The sequence below is a fragment of the Haliaeetus albicilla genome, chromosome 28 (genome assembly GCF_947461875.1).
Source record: "Haliaeetus albicilla chromosome 28, bHalAlb1.1, whole genome shotgun sequence".
Taxonomy (NCBI): domain Eukaryota; kingdom Metazoa; phylum Chordata; class Aves; order Accipitriformes; family Accipitridae; genus Haliaeetus; species Haliaeetus albicilla.
This window is the reverse complement of record NC_091510.1, coordinates 14,336,014-14,363,379: the sequence shown is the minus strand read 5'-3', so window position 1 is coordinate 14,363,379 and position 27,366 is coordinate 14,336,014. Positions and strand designations below refer to the sequence as shown.

At 41.2% G+C, this 27,366-nt stretch overlaps 1 protein-coding gene across 2 annotated transcripts in view; it reads right to left on the bottom strand.

The window, feature by feature from the left end:
• Window positions 1-25,368, bottom strand: part of PTPRR (protein tyrosine phosphatase receptor type R) — a 154,497-nt gene extending 129,129 nt beyond the window's left edge. For both annotated transcript variants that reach the window (XM_069773772.1, XM_069773773.1), the window contains exons 1-2: window positions 25,218-25,368; window positions 10,503-10,807 (exon numbers count right to left, since the gene is read on the bottom strand). In XM_069773772.1, the coding sequence (XP_069629873.1) occupies window positions 10,503-10,807; window positions 25,218-25,278 (366 nt within the window). In that variant the 5' untranslated portion in view covers window positions 25,279-25,368. The remainder of the gene's footprint in view (window positions 1-10,502; window positions 10,808-25,217) is intronic.
• Between the last annotated feature and the right edge of the window lie 1,998 nt (window positions 25,369-27,366).

Sequence of the window (27,366 nt, the reverse complement as noted above, 5' to 3'; positions counted from 1 at the left end):
TCTGTCAGCTCAGAAGACTGCACTACTATAGAACTACATGGTACAGTACCTGAAATTAAACTGTTATAATGTGAAATAATTTTTATTACATAAAATTGAAATATCATAACTATTTGTAAAGGTAAGCCTCCAGAGCTGTGTTCTTAATTAGACAATACATTATGTGTTGCACAGAGAAAGCATATCAGCAGCTCTAAGTGTTGCCAGAACACCACAGGACTGTAACAGAAGTGATCCTTATTTCTTTCAGTGCCTTTTCAAAAAGGAAGCAAGATTACTAGTACAATTAGTACCAGCAAAAAGATGACCTCTTATTCTAAAAACACCAACAGGAAAATGGGCAAAAAATGAAATTGAATTCAATCAATGACATTGTGTAAATCAAGCAAAATTTACTTTAGCATACTGTAAATGTAAAAATCTTGATTTATACTGTCATTGATTTCTATGCTACAGTGTATTACACAATGAGCATTCCCAAGGAGAATGCATATCCTCAGCCAAATCTGTACAAAGTAGGCATTCCACTATTATTCTCCAACAGTTAATAAAGGCTGAAATGTAAATCTGTTTCAATTCATGTTTAAATAAACATAGATATAGCAGTCAACCACTCTCCTGCACTATTCAATGCTATTATATTAGCACTCTTGATAAATACCCCCAACGCTTTTCATGATGCTTCTACCACATACTCATTTCAAAGCACTATATCCACTAAAAGTATTTTCCACCAGTTTATTGTGGTGCAGAGCCAAATAAGAATTAGCTCCATTACAAATTGTCAGTCATGACTGACCCTCAAAGGAAGGACTGCAGAACATTACTTAAATGCTTTTAGCAACAACAACAAAAGACAGACAAAGACTTTGCACCTCTCTGCTTACCTCCCTGGGTTATCTCCCTTTCCATGAACCATTTCGATACTGAGGTGACTGAAAACACATCATTCAGCTGACAGCTATGCGATCACTTTCAAACTCCAATATCCTCCCAGCCTGTGCATTTCATTTCAGAATTCAATATTTATTTTTTGCAAAAGAGATGCCAAAGTGCAGTAATACTTGATCTATGAAGCATTTTAGAAAGTCTGTTCAAAAGATCCTCTTCTGCTCCCTAATAATGTTTGTCTGATTCAAAATATCACTGTGTTTTAAAAATATCACGTTAATGTAGCGATGATATCAAAAAAATATTATTTTTCTTTTTCAAAAGCAGTTTTTATAAGGCTTAATATTTAAGGGGTTACATACAAGAACACATTGTGAACCATCTATTGAGGAACTTTACAGAAGCTGTCACTTTTCCTAACAATGATGTCAGAAGTGAAGAACCAAAAGGATTATTCCGGAGGCTGAACTGCCAGGTCCAACAAAACATTGACTGATAAAGAAACACATGCTGTCTTTTTATCTGAGTGCCCTTTATCTGCCTTTTAAATGTTACTGTAGGGGACTTGGGTTTTCACAAAGATAGCTCTCTGAGGGTGCTAAAAAAAAAGAAAAAAAAGAAAAAGGGCTTCTTCAGTCTTTATTCCCGACCGTTATCAACACAACACATAGATTTATTGTGATTTGTTTATTGGCGGGTCTCATGACCCCAGTAGGGCCATTTTGTCCATTTATGATTTTGGACATCAAGTGTGTGTGATTCCAGTGATGGCACCCGGAACTCTGTGTGCCAGGAAACTTTTCCTTAGTCAAATTCAGGCAGTAATAGGTTTCAGCTCACTTGTAAAAGGAAAACAGAACATCGATAGCGGTGTAGCAATCTCCTGAACACCTGCTGAAATACAAGCCTGTCTGTACTGTTCAGGGTAATGGAGTCAGTGCAGTTCCAACTGGTAAGGAGTGCAAGGCTGCCTCCAAAGCCGAATGCTGAAACACCCAAAGTGCAGTTTGGGCATTGTCATAAAGCCGAACAAAGAGCAGGGGTAGAAAACCCACTGTTGTTTAAATCTCTGGGTCTTTTCTCCTGGAATTCAGTACAGCGTGGCACAGAAATGGTAGAGAAGTCTACTTCAATCACAGGAATAAATAGGGCCATGTAAGTAATAAGGAGGCAGCAGGGGGCTTGTTTGTTCGTTTGTTTGTGGGTCTTTTCCCTGTTTTGGAGACCAAATCAAAACACATACAAGAAATTTGTACTGGATCAGCCCAAGATCAGCACTTCTCTGAATTTTCAGTTGGCTGAAACGATGTGTTTTGGGTCAAACAAATCATTTCATCTGTGAGTATGAGATAAGTGGTACTCTGTACCCTTTAGCTCAGTGACTAGATCATGTGAAATAAGAAAGACTCAGGTTCAGTTTTCTCCTCTACCCCCTTTAGAGCAAGGCTTTCAGCCCAGTCTCCCACATTTGGGCATACAGCCTTTCTCTCACATTTCAGTTCCCCTGCACCTCTGAGATATCTTGAAAATGCTTAAGCAGAAGTGAAGATCTTTGATTTGGCTGCAACTGTGACTGAATTCAATCCAATTTCATGGAAAATCTCTGTTTTGCAAAAAAAATTTTAAAAAAAAAAATTATCAATTAATAAAGATTTTCCTGGAGGACAAAACCCAATAACTTGAAGAATGGAAAAACATCGGCAGATTCCGTTCTGCTACACACAGGTATCTACTTTATAGCTGGGACTGGCAAGGAATATAAGAATGTACAGCTGAAGGAAGTATGGAACAGCCGACACTTACCTTCTTACAGATGAACTGCACAATACTAACTGTCAATGAAACTTTAGGCTTTAGCTTAAAAACATATAACATGCCTGCTCCTGAAATCCAGTTTTCATTTCAACTGTGCAGCTTATGAAGAAAACTAAATTACTTCAAGAAACATCTTCCCTTCACTAAAAAATGCAGGAAAAGGAAAACTTTGTGACCAAAGAGGATCTAGGCAATTTGTGAAAGATATGACTAGCTTTTGTGTAAGTTTAGCATCCCACTGAATGTTACAGAAAATAACCCCAAAGTTGCTAGCAGTAAGCTAATCAATTAAAGCACTGGGCTGCTGAATATCCCACTAACATTCTTTCAACATTTTGCAAGTCAGATGACAAAGAAGTGCCTTAAGGAGGTTTTAGTGCATGTTACAACCTAATGCAATCTTTCCTGTTTTCCACAAAGACTGACAGCAAACACAGTACTATGATAATGGTTCAGCATGCAATTATCCCTGCTGAAGTGCACAGAAGGAAGCAGAAAGCAAATGAGGCCAACTAATGCAGACTCTCTAGGTTTCTTTGTGCAAACAAAATCTAGAATGACAGAGCTGTAGGCTACTAGGTCTATTGGCAAGGCTTACTGCAGATGTTATGTCTAGTATAATTACTTAAGAAAGGACTAAGATAATGGTGAGCATCAATCTCTCATTAGAAGGTGGACTTGAGTCTAGAAGCCAAATACTGTGAAGACCTGATGTCCGGGGTCATGATGTAAAGTGTAAAGGGACACAACAGTGATTAAAACAATCACACTAAGGGTACTGACTGATATTGCCCGCTGTTTTAATGTGTGACTAACATTTAGAGCTTGTTAGCAATTCAGCACTGTAATTATAATAAGGTCTTAAACTTCACTGTCTATGAACATGGCACTTGTCCTCTGTTGCTCTAAGCACAAGACAAACACATGACCTGGAAATGGAGAGGGACACAGTTGATACCTTACTGGATTTTGAGATCTTACTCCTCAGAAGGCTCCTTTGAGAAGTCACTGCAGAGACATGATTTATGCCTCCTCTGCCTGGCCCAGTGCCAGTCCCTCTCTTAGGCCGGCAATAACAGATGTTAAGTGACAAAAAGTGACAACTTTTTGTTACGTTTCATAGACAGTTAGCTTGGCTGTTTGCCCCAGCACTGGTTGACCTGCCACTTTATGGACTACTTGTTCTCCTCACTCATAACATATTTTTTGCCTTATGCTCATCCCATTTTGTAGCTTAATATACTTTCAAAAGTATTTTGACCACCTCTTCACAAGGCCTACAGAGGGAGTGAGCTTCGGGAACTTTTACGGAACGGGAGGAGTAGGATACAGAGAGCCCTCCGAGTCATAGCACCAAGCTGTGTGTGGTCTTTCTGTGTCCCAGAAGGTAAATGGCCTTTGGATTCGGAACCTGACAGACTCAAGGCTGAGACCCCAGGTCCATGCTGTATTCAAAAAGCAGCTCCTTAGTCACTTCTATTATTATGACATAGCATAACTACATCTAGCTATAGATAGAACTACATATACGTACATCTACATCTATCCCAGTGATAATTAGGACTTTACTGTACAGGCTGTAATAGGAAGATAAAATTACCATTTTGAACAACTTCCAAACTAACTGTAGCATAACGCATCACGCAACACATGATGGAAGGCAAACGGTGCATGAGCAACAACAAACCACTTGCTTCAGAAACCCTGCCTGTTCTGTTGCAAGAACATCCCCAGCCTTATCTATTCCCCTCCCCTCCTCTCCCTTCCAAATGAAGAATGGCTTTTGGTCTGTTGCCTAAAAGCAATCCTAAATTTCTGGTCTAATGGATCACTCTCAGCCATCAAAGTTTCTCACAGACTTCTATGCATTTTTATCAGACTGAGACAGAAACATTTAAATAGAACTTTACAGATTGTTCACCACGGCTTTACTGGGCCAGTTAACTGGGTGGATGCTGTGCCAGCAGACGCTGCCACAGTATTTGAAAGACAGAAATGTTCCTAACAAAGAGAACTGAAAAAAAAGGAAGAGACTTTATCTTATATCAAGGCAAGGTATTCAACATCAGGGAAAAGACTAGTAGGAGATTATGGGAAAACAGTCAGTGGAGTGGACAGCTGGGGAAAGTTGGAACAGGTTACTAGTGAAAAAACATAAGAACATCTTCTCGGGATTCTCAGAAGGCCATTTACCTTCTGGTACACAGAAAGATCACACACAGCTTGGTGCTGTGACTCAGAAGGCTCTCTGTATCCTACTCCTCTAATTCAGTAGAACTCTATGACTTGAAAAAGAGGGCATCTTATATTACCAAAATACCAGTGAGAAAAAACATGCATTTTTCATTTAAAGAAAAGTAAAAAGCAAATTCCACAGACATTGTTCCATTTCTATGAAGAGAAAACTATATTAAATGTCTACACAAAAATGTACCTATAGGGAAAACATTTTTTTTTTGACTAATAGTGATTGGAAGGATTGGATGCCCCCACCTTTTTATCAAGCTCTCCTCATGCAGTTCTTCTTATGGCACTCTAACAAAGCCAGTCAGTAGACAGAATTTCAGCGTTCAGAAGAAAGGGTGTTTTGTAGTCTGGTTCCCTTTGGCTGATCTTTAAAAGGAAAAAAGCAAGTCTTGCACCAAAAGTAAGTCTTGAGTGGATACATGAAGGAGGAGAGAGTAGGACATCCTGTGTGATACTAGAGGAACTTAGAGATGACATTCCATGCGGAAGCCATGGCTTCACAGAAAGTACAAAGACTTAGAAAAATAGACATTTCCAGCTGAAAAAAAAGTGGTAGGAATAATGAAATAAAATATAGGAACAAATAAGGTAGATGAGTTCTGGGCCTTGACACTGGTAATTAAACCTGATGCATCAGGAAATGGGGAACTGATGGAGGAATAAACTTATACGTGTAAGGCCATGTCAGTAACCAAGAAAAAGATGCATCTTTAAGTATGTAATATGAGCAAAGTTAGACAAGAGGATGTAGCAGTATTTGTGGGATGGATTTGACATAAGTGTAAAAGCAGTTCTGCTGTGGTTTCACAGCCTCATGGTTTTCAGCTACCCAAAGCCACCCAGAAGCAGCCCACCTACTTGAACTGTGCCTAGATTTGGAAAGGTTTTCCACATTATTTCAATATAAAATGTGTTGTTTAAGATGGGATCACCTCCAGATTAAGATGGCACTAAATGTACATGTCTGTGTGCATGTATGAATATATATAAATATGTAGGTAGTCAGTGCACAGTTGGTGCTTAAGAACCCACTATCATCAGCAGAAATCTTGCCACCACAGCCATTTGGGATTAGGGAGAGACTCAGCTCACCCTGAAGCAGACAACAAGGCTACGTTCTACTGGTAGATTAAATGCATCTGGTACCGCTCTTTGGCAGTGAGAAAACTGATGTGGAAATAGCCCGTGTCAGTCCTAATCTCCAAACCAGGATGATCACATCGAGTCTGACTATTGGATATGGTCCCTCACCTGTATTAACTCCCTAATAATCCAGAAACTGTTTTCAAAAGTGCTAGATAGCATAATAGACTACCAATAGGCTAGATTTCCACTGCCTACACTAAAGCCTGAATACCTAGTTCACATGTGGATATCTACTTACAGATACATACATTCCTGTGCTTTACTCTTCCGCTGAATCCTCTCTCAAAGCAGTAGCACCTGAAGCTCTTCCTTGTGCTCTTCAGTGTGCTTGAAGGTAGATGGTTCAAACACTGGTGACAAAATAAACGTAATGGTATGGCAGAGCTATAGCTCTGAGGTGTTCAGCCTTACACAAAATGCCACGGTAAAGGCAAAGAGAAGCTCTGTATGGCTGGCTATGAATCTCAGTTGACATTAGCTGAGAGAAACTAATTAAATCAACTCAGTTCAGTAACACTCATGTAAACCAAACAAAACTGAAGAGATGCACTGAAATTTTAGGTTACTGCACAGTGCGGTGACCTTTCTAAGCAACAGAAGGACACAGATTTTCACATTTATACAAGAAGGTATATAGTAATAGTGAGGTGTGAAAGGGAAAGTCTTGATATATTGAGCAAGTTTATTACCTTTACGTTTCTGAAACACTTCACAGGCTACAAGTGAAAAAAGCATCTGAGGAGCTTGGTCCAATCTTAGTACAACACACTTGTGTGCCTGAGAGATCCTCTGGACAGACCAAACTATATCAGGTTACAAGGGATGATGGTTTAGCACCTCCATGAGGTGATACTTTAGACCTAGTCTGAGCTGTAACCTTTATTACAAGTCCTGCTTCTCTCTCAAGTTCAGCCCTAACTATATATATGAATGTATGTTTGGGTTTTTTAACAAGTGTGTTAGACAGGAACAGTTTTAATCATAAGTGGTTACCCACAGACTATTTCTACTTTCCATGTACTGCCTTGAGCCTGGTGGTGCTCAGATTCAGTATTGGAAAGACTTGGAATAAACACAAATAAACATTTGGAGAACTTGTTCATTTCACTACTATCTCTCTAATATGTTCAGTGAATGTATAGTTTCTGCGATCCAAAATAAACCCATACAAATAGAAAACTCTCAAGCATTACAAAAAACTATGTAATTCCGTATGTTAACCAAGCAATTTTCAAATAAGTTGGTCTCATGTCATTTAGCCAGACAGCTAAACAGAACATATGGGTAAGCACTAAGGCAGTTACAGAACACTCAAAATGCTTCTAAGAGCTCTGGATTGTCCTTGCTTTCCTCAACAAACAATGTGCATTGAACACACACACACACACAAAAAAAAAAACCCGATGGGAACTTAATAGTAGATAACGTGATGGAAAGCCTTCACTTACATAAAACTCACCCCCAGAAAATAAATCCCTGCTCTTCCTCCCTTAGGCAAATAAGCACTACAATTCCCCCCATGTTCAGTAAAATTACATCTTAACATGCATTCTTTATTTATAGTCAAAAAACATCACTTTTTGCCACAATACCTGCAGAATTCTTGGCTTCAGAGCACTCTGCTGTGCATTGGCAACATTTTCCTTGTCAGATGGTCTAGTTCTTAGCACAAAATGTAACCTTATAATAGTTCTACATTAGGCATCCATTCACCCTACCTTTCCACCTCGATCATGGAGAAAATGGACCTCAAGTCACTGAAATTAGATTGAATTCAGTTTCCTCCCCTCTGCAGAGCCGCAACACCGTTGATTTATTTTAAAAAATAACCCCCGTCGCTGGCTTTCATACTAAATCACAATGTGCGCTAGTCATGTAACTGGATTACAGGAAGCATTAACACTAGCAATTGCCCTTTCAAGTTGAGCAACCAACAGCATTGCTAAAGGCTGGAACAAAAAGGGTCAGCGAGGGCAAAACAACAAATGTTGCCGCTTGCCCTACACGATAAAAATCAAAAAGGAGCAACAAGCAGTAAGTGCTAGCTGGAAACAAAGAGGGAGCGATATACGTGCATTCAAAACAGAACAGACTCCCTTCGCAATGACATTAACATTACAATCTACTTCAGGTGACATTCAAGAGGGAGAAACAAAACGTTGAAGCGCAGAGAGCTGGAAGGAGCAGGGCTGTGCTTGGATTATGGCAACCACCCTGCTGTGGGACAGCTGCCCTTTGGAGGAAGACACCTTCACCATTTCTTAGGGTGGGATTAGCCCAATGAGCTGTCTGACGCTCAGCCCTTCGGTCTGAAAACTTACTCTTCCCCAAAGGCTTCTTCTGAAAGGATGATATTAAAAACAAACCAAAACCACTGTCCTTCAACACATCCAGAGATAGCTGAAGATCCCAAGCAACAAACAGCTTTCGTGTCATGATTAGCTCATGCTGTTATGCCCCCCCTTAAAGCACATATGGTTCTCAGCCAGAACAGAAGGCTGCAGAGCAGCAGCTCCATCCTAGAAACGCAGCAGCAAAGCTTCAGACTGAGGTCACTTAATGAGAACTTAATGTAGATTTAATAGATCTTTTTTTATCTGATTGCCAATTGAAAATCTGCCTCATTTAGCTTTTAATGCAGGCACAGAGCCAGTCAGCTAAAATCAGGGTAGCCCCAGAATATTTTGCAGTATTCTTCCATTGCAAGTTGAATGCTGGGCTCCAAAAGTGTGCAAAGCTCTACTAAAATAACATGCCGTAGGTAACAGTGTCATTTAATGAAAAAAATGAGGGGCCATGCTTATCCTGAGTTCCTTGCACTAGCAGAAAGGTTTCACCTTCACAGGAGGTGAAATAATGCTTGCTATGGAAAAAAGGGAGCAGGTACCTTTAGTATGGAGTTGGCCCTGCTGGCTTAGGCTAGTTTGGGGCATAGGTGTATCCAGCTTGCTTGGCATCTCCTCCTCCTGATCAATACCATTCAGTATTGGGACTCTGTACAGCTGGCATGTCCCCGGTGAATCAAGGCTGTCAGTACCTTATTTTGCTCCGATACGGACACTTACATACAACTGAATCTAGTCCACTGACTGTGCTAGCCATCCAATCTCAAATTAGGAGGTCTTGTTCATGTAGGATGCAACAAGTCCAGGGTACAGTTTTTTGAGCCTAGTTCCCCAATAGTATTTTTTAACTGTTAAAACTTTAATGTTAGACCAATAAAATTACAACCCTTTTTTTTCCTAATTATTCTTTTCTGTGTCACTAGCCTTCATTGCATTTGGCGCATTCACGAGGGCAGATCTCTGGAGGTACAAACAGTACAAGGAATTCATATGCGATTCTGAAACACTTTGTGTGCTAACGTGCCCTAGTGTTGCATGTTCTATCCTCTTCCTTGTTTGTAAAGGCCATTCTCTTTTAATCTAGCACCTTCTGTACAGAGTAATTTACAGAATTAGGCAAATAGCTGCTGACTGTAATTAGTCACATTGTTTCACTTTAATCTTTATTAGTTCACTCTAATGAGTACATGAGCCATTATGAATGGCTGTTCTTCCCTCCAGGAAGGAGAAGGATGAGCCCAACGCTCTTCTCCATAATCAAGCAGGGTTACCTGTGCACCAGGGTGAGGCAGAGCAGCGTCTGTGCAGAACATACACAGACTGTGCTGTGCTTTCCACAGAGGACAGCTCTATGACAATATGCCGCTCCCCAGGCACGAAGGGTGAGGATGCAGCAGGGTGGCATCAGTATACGGTTCCACTGACATGCCCTCCACTGCAGGAGGGAACACTGCCATCACTTCTTTGAGAATGGGAAAGATCACACACACAGTTAACTGAGCGAGGAGGGTCCCAGCCCATGTGTCCCATAAGGAGCGCGTATGGTTTACACCAACATAGTTCTTATTCTTTGCAAGAAAAAGGCTTGTTTTCAAACAGCTATGTAAGCATAATGGTGGATTTACTCGAGAAATAGAAGTGAACAAAACCTTTGCGTCAGCCTTCTAAAATCTCCCTGCCTCTGTAGAATTGCTCCCTGAAGTACATTTTCTTGTGCCCTGTGCAGAATAAGTTTAAAACCCATCCAGCAAAAGCAGTGCAAACATCAATCAAGACAAGAGGATTAACAGCATTTGAGGCAAAGGTAAGTTCTTTACCTACAGAGAGGCTATATTCTGCACTGGTTCATCAGAGTGCTTGTTGATCATGCTGAGTCTATATGAATGCAAATTCCACTGAAGTGAAGAGATTCAAGACGTGTGGTCATTATTTAGATTTACATGATCAGCCAGGCAGTGGAATATGAACTTTGGATACCCCACATTACAATTTCTCTATATTTATCTACAGGCTTCTTTATTCACAAAAAACCTCCAGAACCCAGAAAAAGGCACTTACCACAACAATCACATTCGTTGCAGGAATGGGGAGATTTTCCACTTCCAAATCTTGACCAGTCATAGCTAACAGATTGAGGGATGGGTCGTAGGCAGGTCTGGGGAAGGTTGATTTAACAATTATTGCAGGGTGCAACTTGCTTATTTTGGAGTGGGAAGAAGAATGGAAATTTTGTTTGGAATTCTTATAACTGTCTGTATCCAGACTTTTCTCCACACTCTGCACATGGTGATAAACAAACACAGGTTTTCCACTCTTTCGCTGATGAATTGCCAAAAAGTGGTCATTGTCTCCAGAAAAGCAGCCTGTAGAAAGAGAAGAATAAGTTTAGAATGTCTCTCTTTGATATTTTGTAGACGGCACCGGAAATCTGATGAGACCTTTAGGTTCTGCAAGATTTGGAAAGAATATTTGTGGAATACAAGAACTCCCTTAAAATTCCACAATGCAATTTATACAGCTATAGCTTAACAACACTACAGCGAGTTTACTAAGTAGGTGAGATGTATCACATTCCTAAACTCGTTTTTACAGGGCTTTTAAAAATATTATTTATACTTTCAGCCAGGGTTACATTTCCAAAATGATGTGCAAGAACAGAGCACGAGCTAAGCCAAGTCCAACTTTTGTATCGGTATCAACTCCAATAGGAAAACATATGCAGTCCACTTTCTGATGTATTTAATCACCCAGTAATACCAAACATGAGAATTGCTGTGATCATCCTTTACATATGGGGACTGGAGGAGAAAAGGCCTGGAACCAGACCCAAAAAATCAGACTTAAACATGTAAGAAAGAGAAGAAAGGTGAAGTTCAGATGCCTGAGTCCATAATCATAATTCTGCATTCCTCGTTCAGCTGCTTAAATCAGGAGGCCTTATAGTCCCTTGTGCCAACTCTTGTTATGACCCAACCTTCACTCAAGCATTGCCTGGCCAGCCAACAGAGCACCTGGCTCTCTGCAGAGGAGATCTAGGTGCGTGGAGTTAGCCAGACCTTGCATACCTTGGTGTTGGGCACAAAGAACTCTTTTATGTTACATGGTTTTAATAAACTATGTCTTAGTGAAAAATAAGTTTTCTTTGATAGTCAAAATACTTCCTAAAGATGCCTTTATAAAAGGAACCAGAACTAAAGTTTTATTTGATTTTCTTTTTTTAAATGGATGAAACGTGGTGAATCTTTAGTGCCGTTATGAAGAACAGAACAGCTACAACAGCCCAGTTCAGCTCTCAGCCTGGAAGACAGGCTGTCCCTCTGAGCAGAAAAATAGGCAAGGGTCAGCTCCTTCATAGATAAAAAGTAACTGAAGCTGCATTAGTCACCTCCTGGAAGAGCACTCTAAGAAACCCACTGTGGTACAAAAGGGACTTTGTGTTCTAAGAGAAGTGAACCCGGAGAGCTCGCTCTGATCAGCTTGGAATTGCCTCTTCAGAAACTGTTGGAGTTAATGGCAATGTTGTATTTGTGTGCTGATTTTTAGTTAAAAAAAAATATAAAATCAATGTTATTGTAATTCTCGTAATGAGCTGTGAAGAACAGCTCAGAACCAACATGTTTGAATTCAGGTCGAACAAGAAATCATTTTGTTCTATTCAGACTGATTTTTGCCTCTGATTTTTTTGCTTCTGTAAGCAAATCAAAATAATCAGTCATTTGCACAGCTCTACCCAGTGCCCTTAGGACATTTCAGTGTAGGTAATTACATTCTGTTGACCTAATTTCCTCATGAAATTTCGGTTAGGAAAATCAAGGACAATACCTTATCTGTGCTACAGTATTGCTATGCATCACTGGGAAATGCTGCCAAAAGCGGGTCCATGTCAGTAGGTGGTGAAGCAATTCGTAATACACGTGAGCAGAAAATCAGTAGGAAGAAGACAGAACACAGAATCCTGCATTTTGCAGTACACTTAGAGATCCCCATATTATAAAGTACGATGCTAAACCTAAGGCTACTCTTTTAAGTGGTAAAAACAAACACTGACAACTTTCTGGATGACCACTGAGGTCACACGAGTACCGCTGTTGTCACGTTTTTCTTGGGAAGAGGACTGAGAGCGGGGAGTGGGGGGAAAAGAGAAACTGCAGAGTATAGTCTTAGAAATAGCTGAATTTCACAGCTTAAGTTTGCTGGGATCTCATTAAGCTTCAGGGGGTTGGCTTCATTGATAAAATCCTGGGGGCTGGTCTTACCTTGCAATTTAGAGAGTTGTGTGAATGGCAAAATAAAAACAAAGAAACATCAGCACTTCTCATAGTCACGTACTTCTCACAGTCACCTCTTTGCTAGATTCATGTCTGTGTCTCCTTCACAGTCAACCAGTATTCCAAAACTGGTCATAGATAATATACAGGAATGTAACTACACACACATTTGGTGTCTGTGGTTCCTCTTTGCTTCCTTCATTCCTACTCCTTTGTTTCTGAGGGAATCAAAACCACTGTGGTTCTCCTGGAATTGTTTACATTGCATTTCCTACCCACTTTAATATTCCAAATTCCCCTTTTATTTCATTTATTTTTACTGAAAGAAGGAGAAAAAAATAATACAGTTAAGTACTAGGCCAAATTCTTCACTGAATAATACCAAGGTAAATCCCAAGTATGACTTCAGAGTTAATCCTGACTGAATCCAGAGTAACACTGAAAAATTTGAACAGTTGTCTAATTTTTGATATAACAATAGTTAAAGGAACTCCCCTAAAAGCTTGCCTGCTCATGAATCTCAGTACTTTTTAACAGCAGTATCACCATTTCCCACTAAATCCCAGCAGGCTCGCTTCCATTAGAATGCTAAAAATCCCATCAGTAATACAGGTCCTTGCAGCCGATTTGATACATGGTTCATGGCAGCAGATTTTCTAGTTGGACAACAAAACATATTTTGGTAATGGCCCATCCTGTAGAAATGAGAAATTAACAAGTCTAATTACACAACATACTCTTTGCACTCACACAAATCTATTTTTACCAGCTGACAGCGCAGAAGTTCAAATATGTTCCAAGAAAATTACAAGGCTGAATTTGGTTTTCTGAGAAGTCCATATAGTCCCAGTAGCTTAAGTAGGTTACATGCATTCACAGTGCCCCATGTGAAAAACTGCATTGATCTTAGTAGACTTTGGCTCCCAGACTGCTATAGATGCCTCAGGTGACCCTAACAAGTGGGCCACCCTTGATACTACAGGGCAACCGAAAGCTTCCCCTTAATCTGCCGAAGGGGGAAAATATTCCTTCTTGACCCCCAGGACTTCAGCTCTGAACACAACCAGTATGCACCAGTGAGGCATTTGGAAAATGAAATCATTAGAAACACCAGCACTTGTGCTACACATCACCTTTAAATATTGCCAGCCTCCAACCCTTATGAGAGACAAGACTGGGCTTCCCATATCAAGTCCTGTACCTATAGAGAAAAAGCAAATGCTCCTTTGTGGCCGCCAGGGAAACCATCAGAAGCTATCAAGAACTGAAGTACGAGAGCAAAAAATTTTGATTTTGGTGCCTTTTAAGCTTCAGATAGCCCAACATACACAGAAATTCAGAAAATAGGGCTTAGGACAAGGCTAAAAAAAAGAATTCCTAGAGGTATCTCTTCCAAAACTCAGAAAACTTAATCCTAAAGTGAGTTTTGATATTCTGCTCACGCTACCCTGTTTAAACTCTACTTCAGAATGTAGAGTTATTCATGACTGACTTGTAATATTCACCCAGTGCCAATATCACCCTTTAACTAAAATAATTTTATTCCTTCTCCTAAAATTCCCTCCCCTCAAGTGTATTACAAAGAATTATAGTTTATTCTGCCGTGGCATTGAGGAGAACAGAGAAAATGTTCACATTGTGATTCCATGCTACATCTGCCAATCTAAAGGACGCTGAGTCTTCACGTATTTCTCAGCTAAGCATAGCTATTTTTATGTCATGGAAAATGTTACTTCATTGTTTGTTCCAAAATGAACAATAATCAACGATTACTTTCAAACTCACATCAGAACTTCTCTCAGCAGCAGTTTTGCATCTACCTTTGCTCCTGGAAGACACCCTACCCTTCCTTCATGTAGACCATCATCTCATGTAATAACCATCCCTATTCCCTTCAGTAACAGATGCTGCGCTCTGACTTCATACTGGCATGATTTGTTGACTCTGTCTTCCAGTTCTTCTGCCTGTACAACGTAGTGATTGGTCACCGCTCTTTTTCTTGGGCTTCGGCTCCTGATGAATATTGCTACTTCTTCCTCTGTTCTTTACCTACTAGCTGACTTTTCTTCTTCCTTGCAACTCCTCACATGCTGCTGCTCCTTTTCCTTAGATTTTTTTTTTAACAAGAAAGCCTGTCTTGATCTTGCTTTCATGTTCCTCCATGGTAACCCCCCTCTTTAATTTAGCTTCTCCTGTACAAGAGTATTGTCCTTCCTCAAAATTTCAGATTATCTTTAGTTGAATTTCCAGTCCCTGGAGTTTTGCTTCTAGAACCTCTACCAGCGGAAACACTTCATCTATTAAAGTGTAACAAGAAGCTCCAGGGTGATGTAGAATGCATACTTTCACATCTGAACATCTTCACTGCTTGTACTAATTTCAGTTTTTCCACCATTGCCACCAGTTGCCATCTTTGTCTTCATCACCCTTCTTGAAAGGAAAATTGGAAAAATCCCTATGAAACTCCCTGTTCTGCTAGTTCCAACTGTTCTGCTTGCTATGTTCACCTGAACTGTGTTAACCATATTTTCTTAGTTGTCTGCAGAAACACACAAGATAAAACAATTTCCGTCCTGAATTAAAAAAAAAAAAAAAATCCAATCTACAGAAGAATGATGGAGAACAGGTCAGTAGAAGTCCATGTGAAATATCCATATGGTCCCAGTACATGGGAAGCACAAAATTTTCTCATTATAACAGATGGGTAAATCACAAGAACGCTAGATAGCACATGCTGCTGAGCCTGTCTTGCACTACAAATTTGTATTATATATGCAGAAATGAAAGCCTATAATAAATAGTGAATCTGATGTGAAAGATGTTGTGGGCACTGACTTCCCAGCTGGCCTCTGCTTAACAGAGAAATCCCAAGATTTCTCTAGACTGTCTTGACTCCCTGAATAGTCTCAGACAGTTGACATTTTATTTTAAAGCAACCTGCCAGAAAATTGTTAGACTCCCAATTCCCAAATACCTTAACTTTTGCTAAAATAGACAGATAAAAAACTTCAAGATAGTCAAGATCCATTAATAACCCAGTAACACAGTAGCACGGTTTTCTCTTTTCAAAACATAAAAATATCACAGCTTTACAGATTTTTTTTATCTCACATCCTCTAGAGCCAGAAACCAGAACTTTATTTGACTGGAAAAGGAGAGTCCCAGTGGGACATAACATTCTTTTCTAAACCTGATAGGGCCAAGATAATGGTGCCTAAAGTCTTGACGTGTGCCTGGAAAAACAATCTGAGGTCATTGTCTTAAGTCTTATTATTTGGTTTAATCTGAACAAATTAGATTCATACTAAGGTATGTTCCTGAACGTTCCCATTTTCTGTAATGAGAGGTATACTGTATATTTAATACTTGTAAGTAGTGCAGTCACCCCAAATCCATCAACAGAACTGCTGTGCTATACCTGATTAGTAAGTAAAATGCACACATGAATACAGACACATAGCGCCTATATTTCAAAACTCACAATTAATACCATAACTAGCACTATAATAACACTGAAGTCTCTTTATAGTTACAGATATCTTGGTATATTACACAGCTTGAGATTTTCATGCTAACAAAATGGAAATTGGAGGAAAAAAGGCAGAAAACGTAGAGTCATTTCATAAGGGAAAAACATGCTGAAACTTGACTGATTGGTTTCAAAGATAAATTTAACGCAAATGCAATCTGAGTTAACAGTACTTAATGCTGTTGCCAAATAATTTCTCATTTTCAGTAAAAAGACTTACTAACTTGGGTAATTCAATTTTGTACCCAGAGCTCCCCATGCTTTTTTAATTTCCACTTAGCTTGCTGTTCTGAAAGATGCTCTTTGTCCCATACAACCTTTCTTCACACCTTAAAAACCAGCGTCAGACTTTGGATAGGCTTGGTCTCCATCACCTCTTGCACAATAGAATCATAGAATCATTTAGGTTGGAAAAGACCTTCAAGATCATCGAGTCCAACCATCATCCATGCCCACTAAACCATGTTACGGAGTACCCTGTCTACGCGCTTTTTGAATACTTCCAGGGATGGTGACTCAACCACTTCCCTGGGCAGCCTGTTCCAATGTCTGAATGGTTCATCTCTTCTTGAACAGCCACCCAGAATCACGGTGAAAGGCAGGTCAACGTACTTATGCAGACCATTGATCAATCCTCTCCAATAATGTCAATGTTCCTACAGCTAGGATATTCATTGCTTGCCTCTTTTTAGTCCATTGAGATGGAAATGGACTCACACCCTGCAGAGCAGAGTTTACAGTTCTCTCTTGCCTATACAAGGGCCAAGTAGATGTTGGCTCAGAGGGAGGGGGGAAAAGAAATCTCTCTTAGCATCTGTGCTAAAATTCTTAATGTCATGCTAGCCATTTATGAGCGTGGCTCTAACTCTCAGGAGTCCCGTCTGCAAAGATGCTAAGGGAAATGCTAACTACTGGTAATTTCTAGACATAGGATAAACACTACTATAGGTTTAAAAGACTTCTGTCTTCTCTGGGATGTGAAGGTTGTCCCTTCTGGTGCAGGCAACAGGACCTTCCTTTGGCTAGGACTTTGAAAGATATAAAATCTATTGCTTTATTCCTGTTTCATCTATCTTGCCAGGAAAAAAAAAAAAACAACAACCCAACATATCAAGAGGAGTCAACATATCTGGTGGGAAATAAAAATGTTTTAAATGATGTTGAAAGCACAAATGAAAACAAAAGAAGTCTGGAGGCAATATGCCATGCATCTGTACCATCTAGTTAACAGTATGTCTTCCTATCAGCGAAGTAGTACATCAATCAAATCTAAATCTCATTAGGATAGGCTATGCCGTTTTAGCCAAACACAGACTACTGTTTAACTTCAGCAAGGTGGACCAAAAATTATTACCAATAAAATACAGTTAAACAGTGGCTGAAGTATGACTTCATCATTAGCTGTACAGCAGAACATAGTTTCAAAAGTGCTCTTGTGAGGCAAACCATGCAAACCTGAAAAGGAAGAATATGAATCCACTTGCTGGTTTGGTAGCACATGCACGAAGCAACACATTGGAAGTTTTGAAACTGACAAAAGAATTCACCTGGGAAAATACTTTCCCACGTATAACAGTCCTTGTAGCAGAGGGACTTGCAGGCTGTGACTGTTTCCATCATTCAGAGAATAACGCCAAAACACAAAGCCTGATCAGATCCTTCCTTCACACCACAGCTTCCTCTTAAGACAAAACCTGTTAGAGCCATACAAATGAAGCTATTCCCTACCCAAAGTAGGCTGCTAGACCTAACAATCCTTCACTGGGCATGCTCCTGCATAGCCTTTCACAGCCTCCTTCAGCTAGAAGAATTTCTCATCCTTGTTACATTCAAAGTCTTGTTCATGAACAAGGGTGAAGCACATCTTATACATGTAAGTAAAGCTGAGAGTTTATTGTTCATGTAATGAGAATCTTAACAGTCTAATTCAAGAAGCATCATTAGCCTAGATCTAATTTTTATAGAAAAACAAAGAATAATAATACAAAAAGTTACAATAATAGCAATAATACAATTAAAATTGTCTATCCCTTTCCCTGCTGTGCTGGTTTTGGCTGGGGTAGAGTTAATTTTCTTCACAGTAGCTAGTATGGGGCTATGTTTTGGATTTCTGCTGGAAACAGTGTTGATAACACAGGGAAGTTTTAGTTATTGCTGAGCAGTCAGTGCTTACACAGAGTCAAGGTCTTTTCTGCTTCTCCCCCCACCCCACCAGCGAGCAGGCTGGGGGGGCACAAGGATTTGGGAGGGGACACAGCCAGGACAGCTGACCCCAACTGACCCAAGGGATATCCCAGCCCATAGGACGTCATGCTCAGCACAAAGCTGGGGGATGAAGAAGGAAAGGGGGGATGTTGGGAGTGATGGTGTTTGTCTTCCCAAGTCGCCGTTAGGCACATGATGAAGCCCTGCTGTCCTGGAGATGGCTGAACACCCGCCTGCCCGTGGGGAGTGGGGAATGGATTCCTTGGTTTGCTTTGCTTGTGTGCACGGCTTCTGCTTTACCTATTAAACGGTCTTTAGCTCAACCCATGTGTTTTCTCACTTCTACCCTTCTGATTCTCTCCCCCATCCGACCAGGGGAGGAGTGAGCCATCGGCTCCGTGGGGCCTAACTGCTGGCTGCAGTTAAACCACGACACCTGGTGTTAACGTTCACCCTTCCACTGCTTCTCTGGCTCCTCAGGTCCATGGTTTCACACTGGTGTTGCCAATGGAGGGATGTTATGAGGAGTTGTCGGCATCTGGAGTCCTTTGCCAGGAGGAATATGATGTTCATGCTGAAGGATTCTTCTTCCTCCTCTCTTCTTCCTTCCTCTTAGGGCCAGTTATATATATATATTTGTTTGCTAACATGCATTTACACCTTTCTCTTTCTTCAATTGGTCTGCAGCTCCAGGTTACCTCTCAATTTACTATAAACGGTGCCATGTATATATGTTAGATACTATTTCTTTGCTCTCTTTGTTAACCCCCTAAAAGTGTTTTCTCAAGCTCCAGCTCCACATTTTTACCCATTACTGAGCTTTTATAGCATGTGGTCTTCAGTGCCAAGCCTGTGCCCCATCTCTTACCGTCCCACGCCTGCATTCCCCTACGCCGCATCTTGTGCCTCCACGCTCAGTGCCTCTGCTGTTCTACAAAGCCCGTGTTACTGCTATCTGTATAAACTAGAGTTGTACCATGCAAAGATAAACCACCTTAAAACAGCTATAGATGCTTAGTCAATTAGAGAAACTGCTGTCAGAGCTAAACCAAGTAAAACAGGCAGGTCAAGGAAAGTTTGAGCAGAGCAGGCCTGACAGGCTCCAGTCATGACGTGTTGCAAACTCTGTACAAAGCTTACGGCTTTGTTACTAGCAATGGCAACACCATATTACAGGGCTAAAAGGTCACAGTACTTCATAGAAAGGGTTCTGCACTTTCCTACTAGGTCCAGTAATCAAAAGGTCAGGCCTTTTGCAGCAGAGGAACAGTACCCATGACAAGTCAAAATTCAGAGCAAGAAATGTACACCAGAGCTAAGCAAGCAAAGAACAGGACAATTGTAAAAATTTGGAAAAATATTTTGATTTGCCCTTAAAGAAACTGTTCAGAACTTTTGACCAAAACAAAAAATTCAGACAAAATCAATTTGTACAAAATCTGTGTATAAATATGTGTGCAGGTGTATATACAGTTCGGTTTTGTGTGTGTGTTTGTGTGTGTAAGAGCGAGCAAGCACATGCATGCGTGTGTGAGAGCACAAGAGTACCACATGAGAGGGAGGCAGCACACACACGAGAGGGAGAAGGAGAGAGAGATGATTGCAGGGAATTTTTCTCCTTTTCTAATAAGCAATCTGCTGAAAATAGGAACAACTGCAAATTCATTTTTGCTGAATTTGTCCTTTTCAGTAGGAAAAAAAAAAAAATGCCCTGGCCAAAAATATCCACAGCTACAGTGAATTTGAATTAAGCACTAGTAGTATCTTTTTCAAAAAGACACTTTGCATCTCGTTTTATAGGCCTGCTGCCTGATATGTCAATAATGCAACTGGATACCACAGACCATTGATTTCACTAGGTCTACTCATGTGAATTAAGAGATGAGCCATTGGTCCCAAAGGCACTTAAGTGTTCTGCCATACTTATGCCCTGGCACTAATGTACTGTATAGTCTCACATCAGACTTTTTTTTTCCAGAAGGTGTGAGAAAGTGCTGCATCAATTTGCTAATTTTGTCATTACTGTCATTTTCCAAATAAAGGTTGTGGCTAAATTCTGCTCTGCATAACGTGGATGTAAATATATAGTATCTCCATGAAATATATAGTATCTCCAAGGAAATCAAAAGCTAGTAACAAAGGGAAGTGAGGTTCAGTCTTAAAGTTTTGGCTGGGGTTTTTTGCAGTAATACTGCTCTAGGAAATCACATTGAGGATTTCTGAGCAGATCTTACTAAGCTTCTCCAAGTACTTATTCCAACACCATGCTGAAAATCCTCCAGGACAATGACTGTGCTTTATGGAGTAAGAGTCCTACCCCTCCTTCTAGTCCCCCACATCAAGTCTCATAACATCCCCATGGAGGGGACCACCACCAAACACGGCCACCCACTGTTATCTCATTAGCCTCCTTCTAGAGAGACACATTCCCCCAAGAGCACATTTCATGGTTTTTCAGCAAGTCTCCTGCTTCACTCTCCAGAGAAGCTGAAACCAGCCTTTGCTGTCTAAGATGCTTCAGTCTTTTCATAATACAACAAATGAAATTAGGCAGGGATTCCAAGATCACAAACCTCAGTAATTTCCTAATGGATGTACTGAACATAAATCTCTCGTAGAAGATGATGCCTTTCAAAATTATGAATAGCAAGAATTTCCACATGTAAAAACATGACAAGAGTCTTTTTTCCAACTGAATACTTCCTCAAAAATATGAAGTCAGATACTGAATTATGAAACTATTTCTCCCCAACAGAACCTTTAAAGAGACAAATGACTACCCTCTGATTATCCACGAGTCTACTAATAAAAGGCACAAATGTCTATTCTAGTAAAAACACCCACTCATGGCCAGCAATATGTTTTCTAAAGAAGGCAATTATAAGTACCAGCATCATTTAGATTATGTTAGTGTAACAAAGCAGAATTCCAATACATTTTTTAAATCAATAGCTCCTTCACACTCACTCTAGATGTATTTAGAAGCTAGCACTATTCACTCATTAGCATGAGGTTACTGAAATGGATCCGATTGCGACTGCATTTTGTGCAGATCTCACCTCAACCCTAGAAGTACAGACCCCAGATTTTGTTATTTTTGTGACAGAGCTTGTGCATTTTACAGAAAATAGGCCCCCCAAACACTTAAGTAAAACCTGCAGTCCACTCAAGTAATTTCCAACCATGAGAATACCACGCAGTGCATGTTTGACAAGGAAAGCTGAAGTACTAGTTTCTGCACAGCAGAACTAGTAAAATCACTCTTTGGTAATAATTAACTGAGAACCAGTCTAGCATATTTATAACATATGTTTCTAAACCTAGTGCATTCTACCCCGAGGAGTGTTAGTCTCTGGTCAAAGAAATTTCAGTTTTGATATAAGCAATCCTCGTGTTATTACAGCATTGCCCCAAGAAGATAAAATGCCACTATTTCCTACCCTGAATTTCACCTGATGGGCTTGGGGAATGGATCCATCAAGAGGTTGAGACAAGGTTCTACATGCTTCCTTTTGGCTAGTAGGGAAGTATTGATTCTTAAGGTTGGACTTAAGGTTTTCAATGCATCCCTTCACTGATGAAAAGAATAATAAACAGGTAACAGGAGCCCTTAGCAGCTAGCATAAGGCCTTTGCTCAAAAAAACATGGCTTGGATGACCTGACCAAATCTTCAGTTGTTAACTCTTTGCTTTTCCAGGACCAGGGTTTGCTCATCTTAAAAGCAAATTCTGCAAAAGTGCTCTCTTAAAGAGATATTTTTAACATAAGGCAGGTGTTGGGTTGACCTGGTGTTTGTTAACTAAGTTCTTTTCTAGTCTAGTTGATATTCCTAGCCTATTTCTTGTGACTGGGTATTTAATTAATCATATATTTTAATCCTGTTCACAAAATTTGTTAAAAAAGAAAATGAGGTGGGAAATAGTTAATTACTTGAGTAATCTGGATGACTCAAATGGCTCTCTAATTACAAGTTAGTCTAACGCATCACTTTGTGGTTTTGCTACCACCTGCTATTCTTTTACAAGGAAACAATGCTTCCTAGTCATCTTGGGAGACAGTAGTTTTTTACTGCAAGAACAAGTATTAGATCATACCTACTAAAAACAAGTATAACCTGCACTGCCGTGCACTCTCTCATGCAATGGGTAATGTAAGTTGAAGGTTCATGCTGACCTGTAATCAGTTGCTGCAGATTTAGGTCTTCATCCAACAGCAAGCTCTATATAGGTTGATTACTTCACCTGCTACACTCAGCAGAAGGGCCTAATTCTGTTTTCAGAGATGCACACACAAGTGTCTTTGATTTCATCAAGCAATGTATGGGTATATCGACAGCACAACTGGATTTAATTTTCTGTTTACACAGCTGTCATGCTTTATAGGAATTAGTATCTAAATCAAATTAGTAAAACAGTACTTTTTTAAGCACATGAAAATTCCTGATTACATTTTTGACAAGAATATTTTCCATTTTTTGTGTGAATACATGTGTGTCTACTGTAACACAACCGTAGTAGAATTGTCTTTCCATAGATCAGATTTGCTATATGACATGCGTTATTTTGCCTTTACAAAGCACTATTTAAACACATTAGAGAATTAATTCTTTTTGCTGTAGCATTAGCTCAAGTAAATGTAGACTTATGTTTTCTCTAAAATCTATTATCACCAACTGATATCAAGGGAGATTTTGTTATTGTCTGCTGACTGTCTTTAGCATTCCCTAGAAACATGCTGCATATAAATTCAGCCTCAGAACAAAAAAGCCAAGCAGTTTCCACCACATTACAAAAAATTGATATGCAGGGTATAATTTGTGACCTAGCACTAGTGGCAAGTGGAATGCATTTTGTGATTCCACATGAACCAAAGCTGAAAAATCACTGTCAATAATTCATAAGTTTAGCCTGTACATAAAAGATGTCCACAGTGGTAGCCTGTGTAAAACCATATTTTCTACTTGCATCAGATGAAACAGAGAAACCTTAGCAGTTTAAGCTTGCTATGTTATTTCACCGTTGTGACATCTTTGATGACTTCCAACAAGAGCAAGTTTTATGCAGCCCTGCCTTAGAGGAAGCCCAGCTCTTGTGCTCAGTGGGAGCCGTGCCCAATACACAAAGATTGAATTCAGCTCCTGTCCGACCTCCCTGTTGCCTCCTCTGAAAAAATTATTTTCCAAGATTGCCCAGAGAACAAAGTAGCACCATATAAACGTCTATTTTACTCTCTTTTTCTCATGACTAGAGACATTTTCATAATAAAGGCCAAGCTTTGTTTGTAAGCATTCCCAGGAACTTAATGAAACAAGTAAAACTTAGTAAGGAAAGTAAATGGCTTACTGGCAGGATATAAACCCAGTTTCCATTAGTAGGATAGAAAAATGAAGCGCATGAAAACTAATGCAAAGTCCACTATTAATAGAGGATACACTGAGATCAGAAGGCATGTTATGTCAAATAGAGGCTGTACACTAATTTTGTACAGATGATCCTTTTAATACATGTTGTAAAAGAACAACCTAAAAGCAGCTTAAGGCTTTTATTAAAATGGATCACGAAATGCTCACTATCTTTCAGTCAATAATCTCTTGCACATATGAATACAAGGCATAACAGCATGAGCTTCCTAACTATGGATATACAGGAAAGAGGCTCCTGAGATTTTTATGAAGTGTAGCCTAATATTCCAGGGCAATAAAACACCAATAAGCGAGGCAAACCACCTCTCCTGACAACTGCAAACAAAAGAATGCAGTGTCCGTTTCCCGATGTATCCATATAAACAACTATTTTCATAACATAGCTTATTTTTTGGCAGGGAGGAGGCAGCACACATGCTCGTGCACTGCTTCCACATTAAGAGAGACATGAAGTTCAACTATTACTTTTAATGATTCTGCAAGAAAACAGTGCAAATTAGTTGCATCTTAAAAATATCTCCTAAAAACAACATTCCCAGGAGCAAAAGAATCAGTACCTGGGCATTTAACTGCCGTTCTTAATTAAACTTCAGTGAAGTTAAAAGCAGGGTGCAACAGCCATTTACTACTTCAGAAGTAGCCATGCTTGCCATAAATGATAAAACAAAGAAGCTCTTCAACTTTGCTAATTGAGAACTTAATACAATTATACAGTTACCGCAGATTTGATTTCCGTCCTAAGAGCATATATGTTTAAGTCTGCACAGGAGAGAGAGAGGCTCTGAACAAGAAGCAGTTTTTCCACGATTTAAAAGAAGCCCGAGGTTTACGCCAGCAGCACAAGCTAGGACTACCAGAACGAAACCGGCGGTGGAACTTCACGTACGTACTAGGGCGCTCGTCACTCACCACATTTCTGAATGAGGCACACGTTTTGCTAGCAAAGCAGAGAGAGGATTTCTTATCCCCGCTCCAGCCGAAACGCCTGCTGTCGCAGCTGAAATTTCCCTTTCTAAAACCCCTGCTGCCACGAGCAAACACAAGTAGCAACGCCTCCGCCCCGAGTAATAATTATTTTTTTTTTTTTTTGGAAAAAAAGAAGAAAAAGGGATGAAGAGCCACGATTTTTGATTCCGCTGCCCCAGCCCCAGGCGGTCTCCGGGGCCGCTCCGCGGGGCGCGCAGCGCGGGGCTCTCCCGCCGCCCGCTGTCCGCGGTGCTGAAAGACGCCGCGGCCGAGCCCGCCGCCGCCGCCGCCGCCCGCCGCCGCCACAACAGGTGCGCCGGCGGGTTCAAACCGGTGCCCGCCGCCTCCCCCCCGTCCCACCGTCCCGGCCGCCCCCGCTCACCTGAGGCGCGGAGCTGGAGCAGGAGGCACAGCGCCCGGAGACACGCGGCCGCCCGCCGCATGGTGCGACGAGCCGCGCTGAGGCGAGGCGAGGCGAGGTGAGGCGAGGCGAGGCGGGCAGCCCCGCGCCGCCGCCTCCCGCTTCGCCCGCCCGCCCCCGTCAGTGAGCATGCCTGGGAGCGGGCTGCGCATGCGCAGCGCCGCGCGGGCGGGAGGGCGGTTGAGGCGGGCGGTTGCCCTCAGCTGCCGCCTCAGCGCGGGGTGAGGCGAGGGGCGAGTCCGGGCGGCGGGAAGCGGCGGTGACTGGGTCTGGGGGTCGGTTCTTCCACCGGGAAGGTGGTTGTGGAAGGGTCGCGGGGAACAGGAGGGTCCGGGGATGTGAGAGATCTCCGGTTCCAGCCGCACGTACGGGCAGGAGGCGGTAGCGGGGGGGTGAGGGGGGTGTTTCTCCCTCAGCTCCCGGCTGAAGCAGAGAAGCGGTGGGGGTTTGTGGTCTCCCCAGTCTTGCAGGGCTGATGGGGCTCCTCTCGGGAGATTTGGCGTGCCTGGGAGGACTTTGGCGGTGTGTGGTTCTGCGCTTGCAGCGGGGGCAGTCCTCCCCTTCGATACGTTGTGAAACACGTTGTGTTGTAAAGTAAGCAGTTGGCAAAAAAAACTGCGTGATGGGAATCACGGCTGATACAGAAACGAAGTAGCGTTTGCTTGGGATCTCCTGAACTCCAGGCAGTGGTTCAGACCAGGCTGATGCAACACCTGCTCGTGAGACACTTAGGAATTTTTATTACATGGCTATCGGAGACCCCCATAAAAAGGCCAAATGTGAAGCAGCCCTGTAACAAGATCATTTTCTGAAGTTGAGTTTAATTGATCACAAGAGTCACTGGAGGCTAACCTTGAGAAGAAGCGGCAGATGTGTCACCCGGCAAGTGATCCGTCCACAGCCTGCTGCTGGACGTGGCAAGCGGTGTACGCGCACGGCCGGGGCTGCGGCTGAAATGATGCGTCCTAAGTAGAAAATAACAAAGGAGATTAACAGAGCTTGCTTGCTTCTAACTGGCTTTAAATGAACCTGTGTGCAGAAATTTTTCTTCATATGAAGATGGGAAGCGCTGCACGGGGCCTGATATCTAGATGCGATTGCATGTGTGACTGTACGTATGCAAATGAGCTTCCTTTGCCAGCCCCCGCTCGGCTGTTCACATGCATATAGACACTTAGGTCGTTCGCTTGACAGCAACGTAAGTGAAAAAAGGCTCGGGTCGGAAGACAGCACTCGATCTCCAGCTCTGCCTGAGACGGGGAATTAAAATGATCAAGGGGATTTTTGAGCAAGGAGTGGTATTTGAGCCCTGTCATCTCAGCAATATCTTTTGTAGGTATTTTGCCTCAGATGCCCCGCTAAGTCGTGAGACTTCTGCTGCTCCCTCTGCTGAAATGATAATTTGCTGGGGGTATATACAAATTGCAGCATGTCCTGTTCCAGTTTAATCCCATTAGTTCTGACTAGTAGAAATAAAAGCTAAAAGAAGTGAAAGAAAAAAGTCTATCTGTGCAGTGCACCCCACTTGTGCCCCCACAACTGCAGTTCCTATGTGCCCAGGCCTCAGAGGTTTACATATAGGAAAAGCAAGTAGGGGGCTATACTTACTTAACTTCCCTCAGTGAGTTGTGCAGTGCAAATTACAATTTAGCAACTCCTAGGGAAAGACGAAAGAAAAATTTACTTACAGTACTCTGATGTTTTGTTATTGGCCACAAGTCATCACCCTTGTGTGTTCTAGGTAAGGATTTAGGGTCAAATATGTCAACAGGATAACTCCACTGAAGCTAATGGTATTGATTTGTCCCCATGTGGTTACAGATGAGGCAGCTGTGGTTTCATATGATTGAGCGCTGGAGCAATATCCACTCACCTCACTTGCAGAGCCCTAAGGCACAAAGACCAGATGACTCACCACTACTCTGTTAAGAAAATTGTTTTCCACTGGGGAAATGTCTTGAGATATGGTTTTGAGCCCACATCCAAGAAAACATTTAGGCTTCCAACTCATACTTAAGCTGAATTCAGTAGGAAGCTAAGACTAAATAATTCGCTGAATTTTATATCAATGCATCCTTTTTAAAAGGCAGTCTCATCAATGCAAAATGGA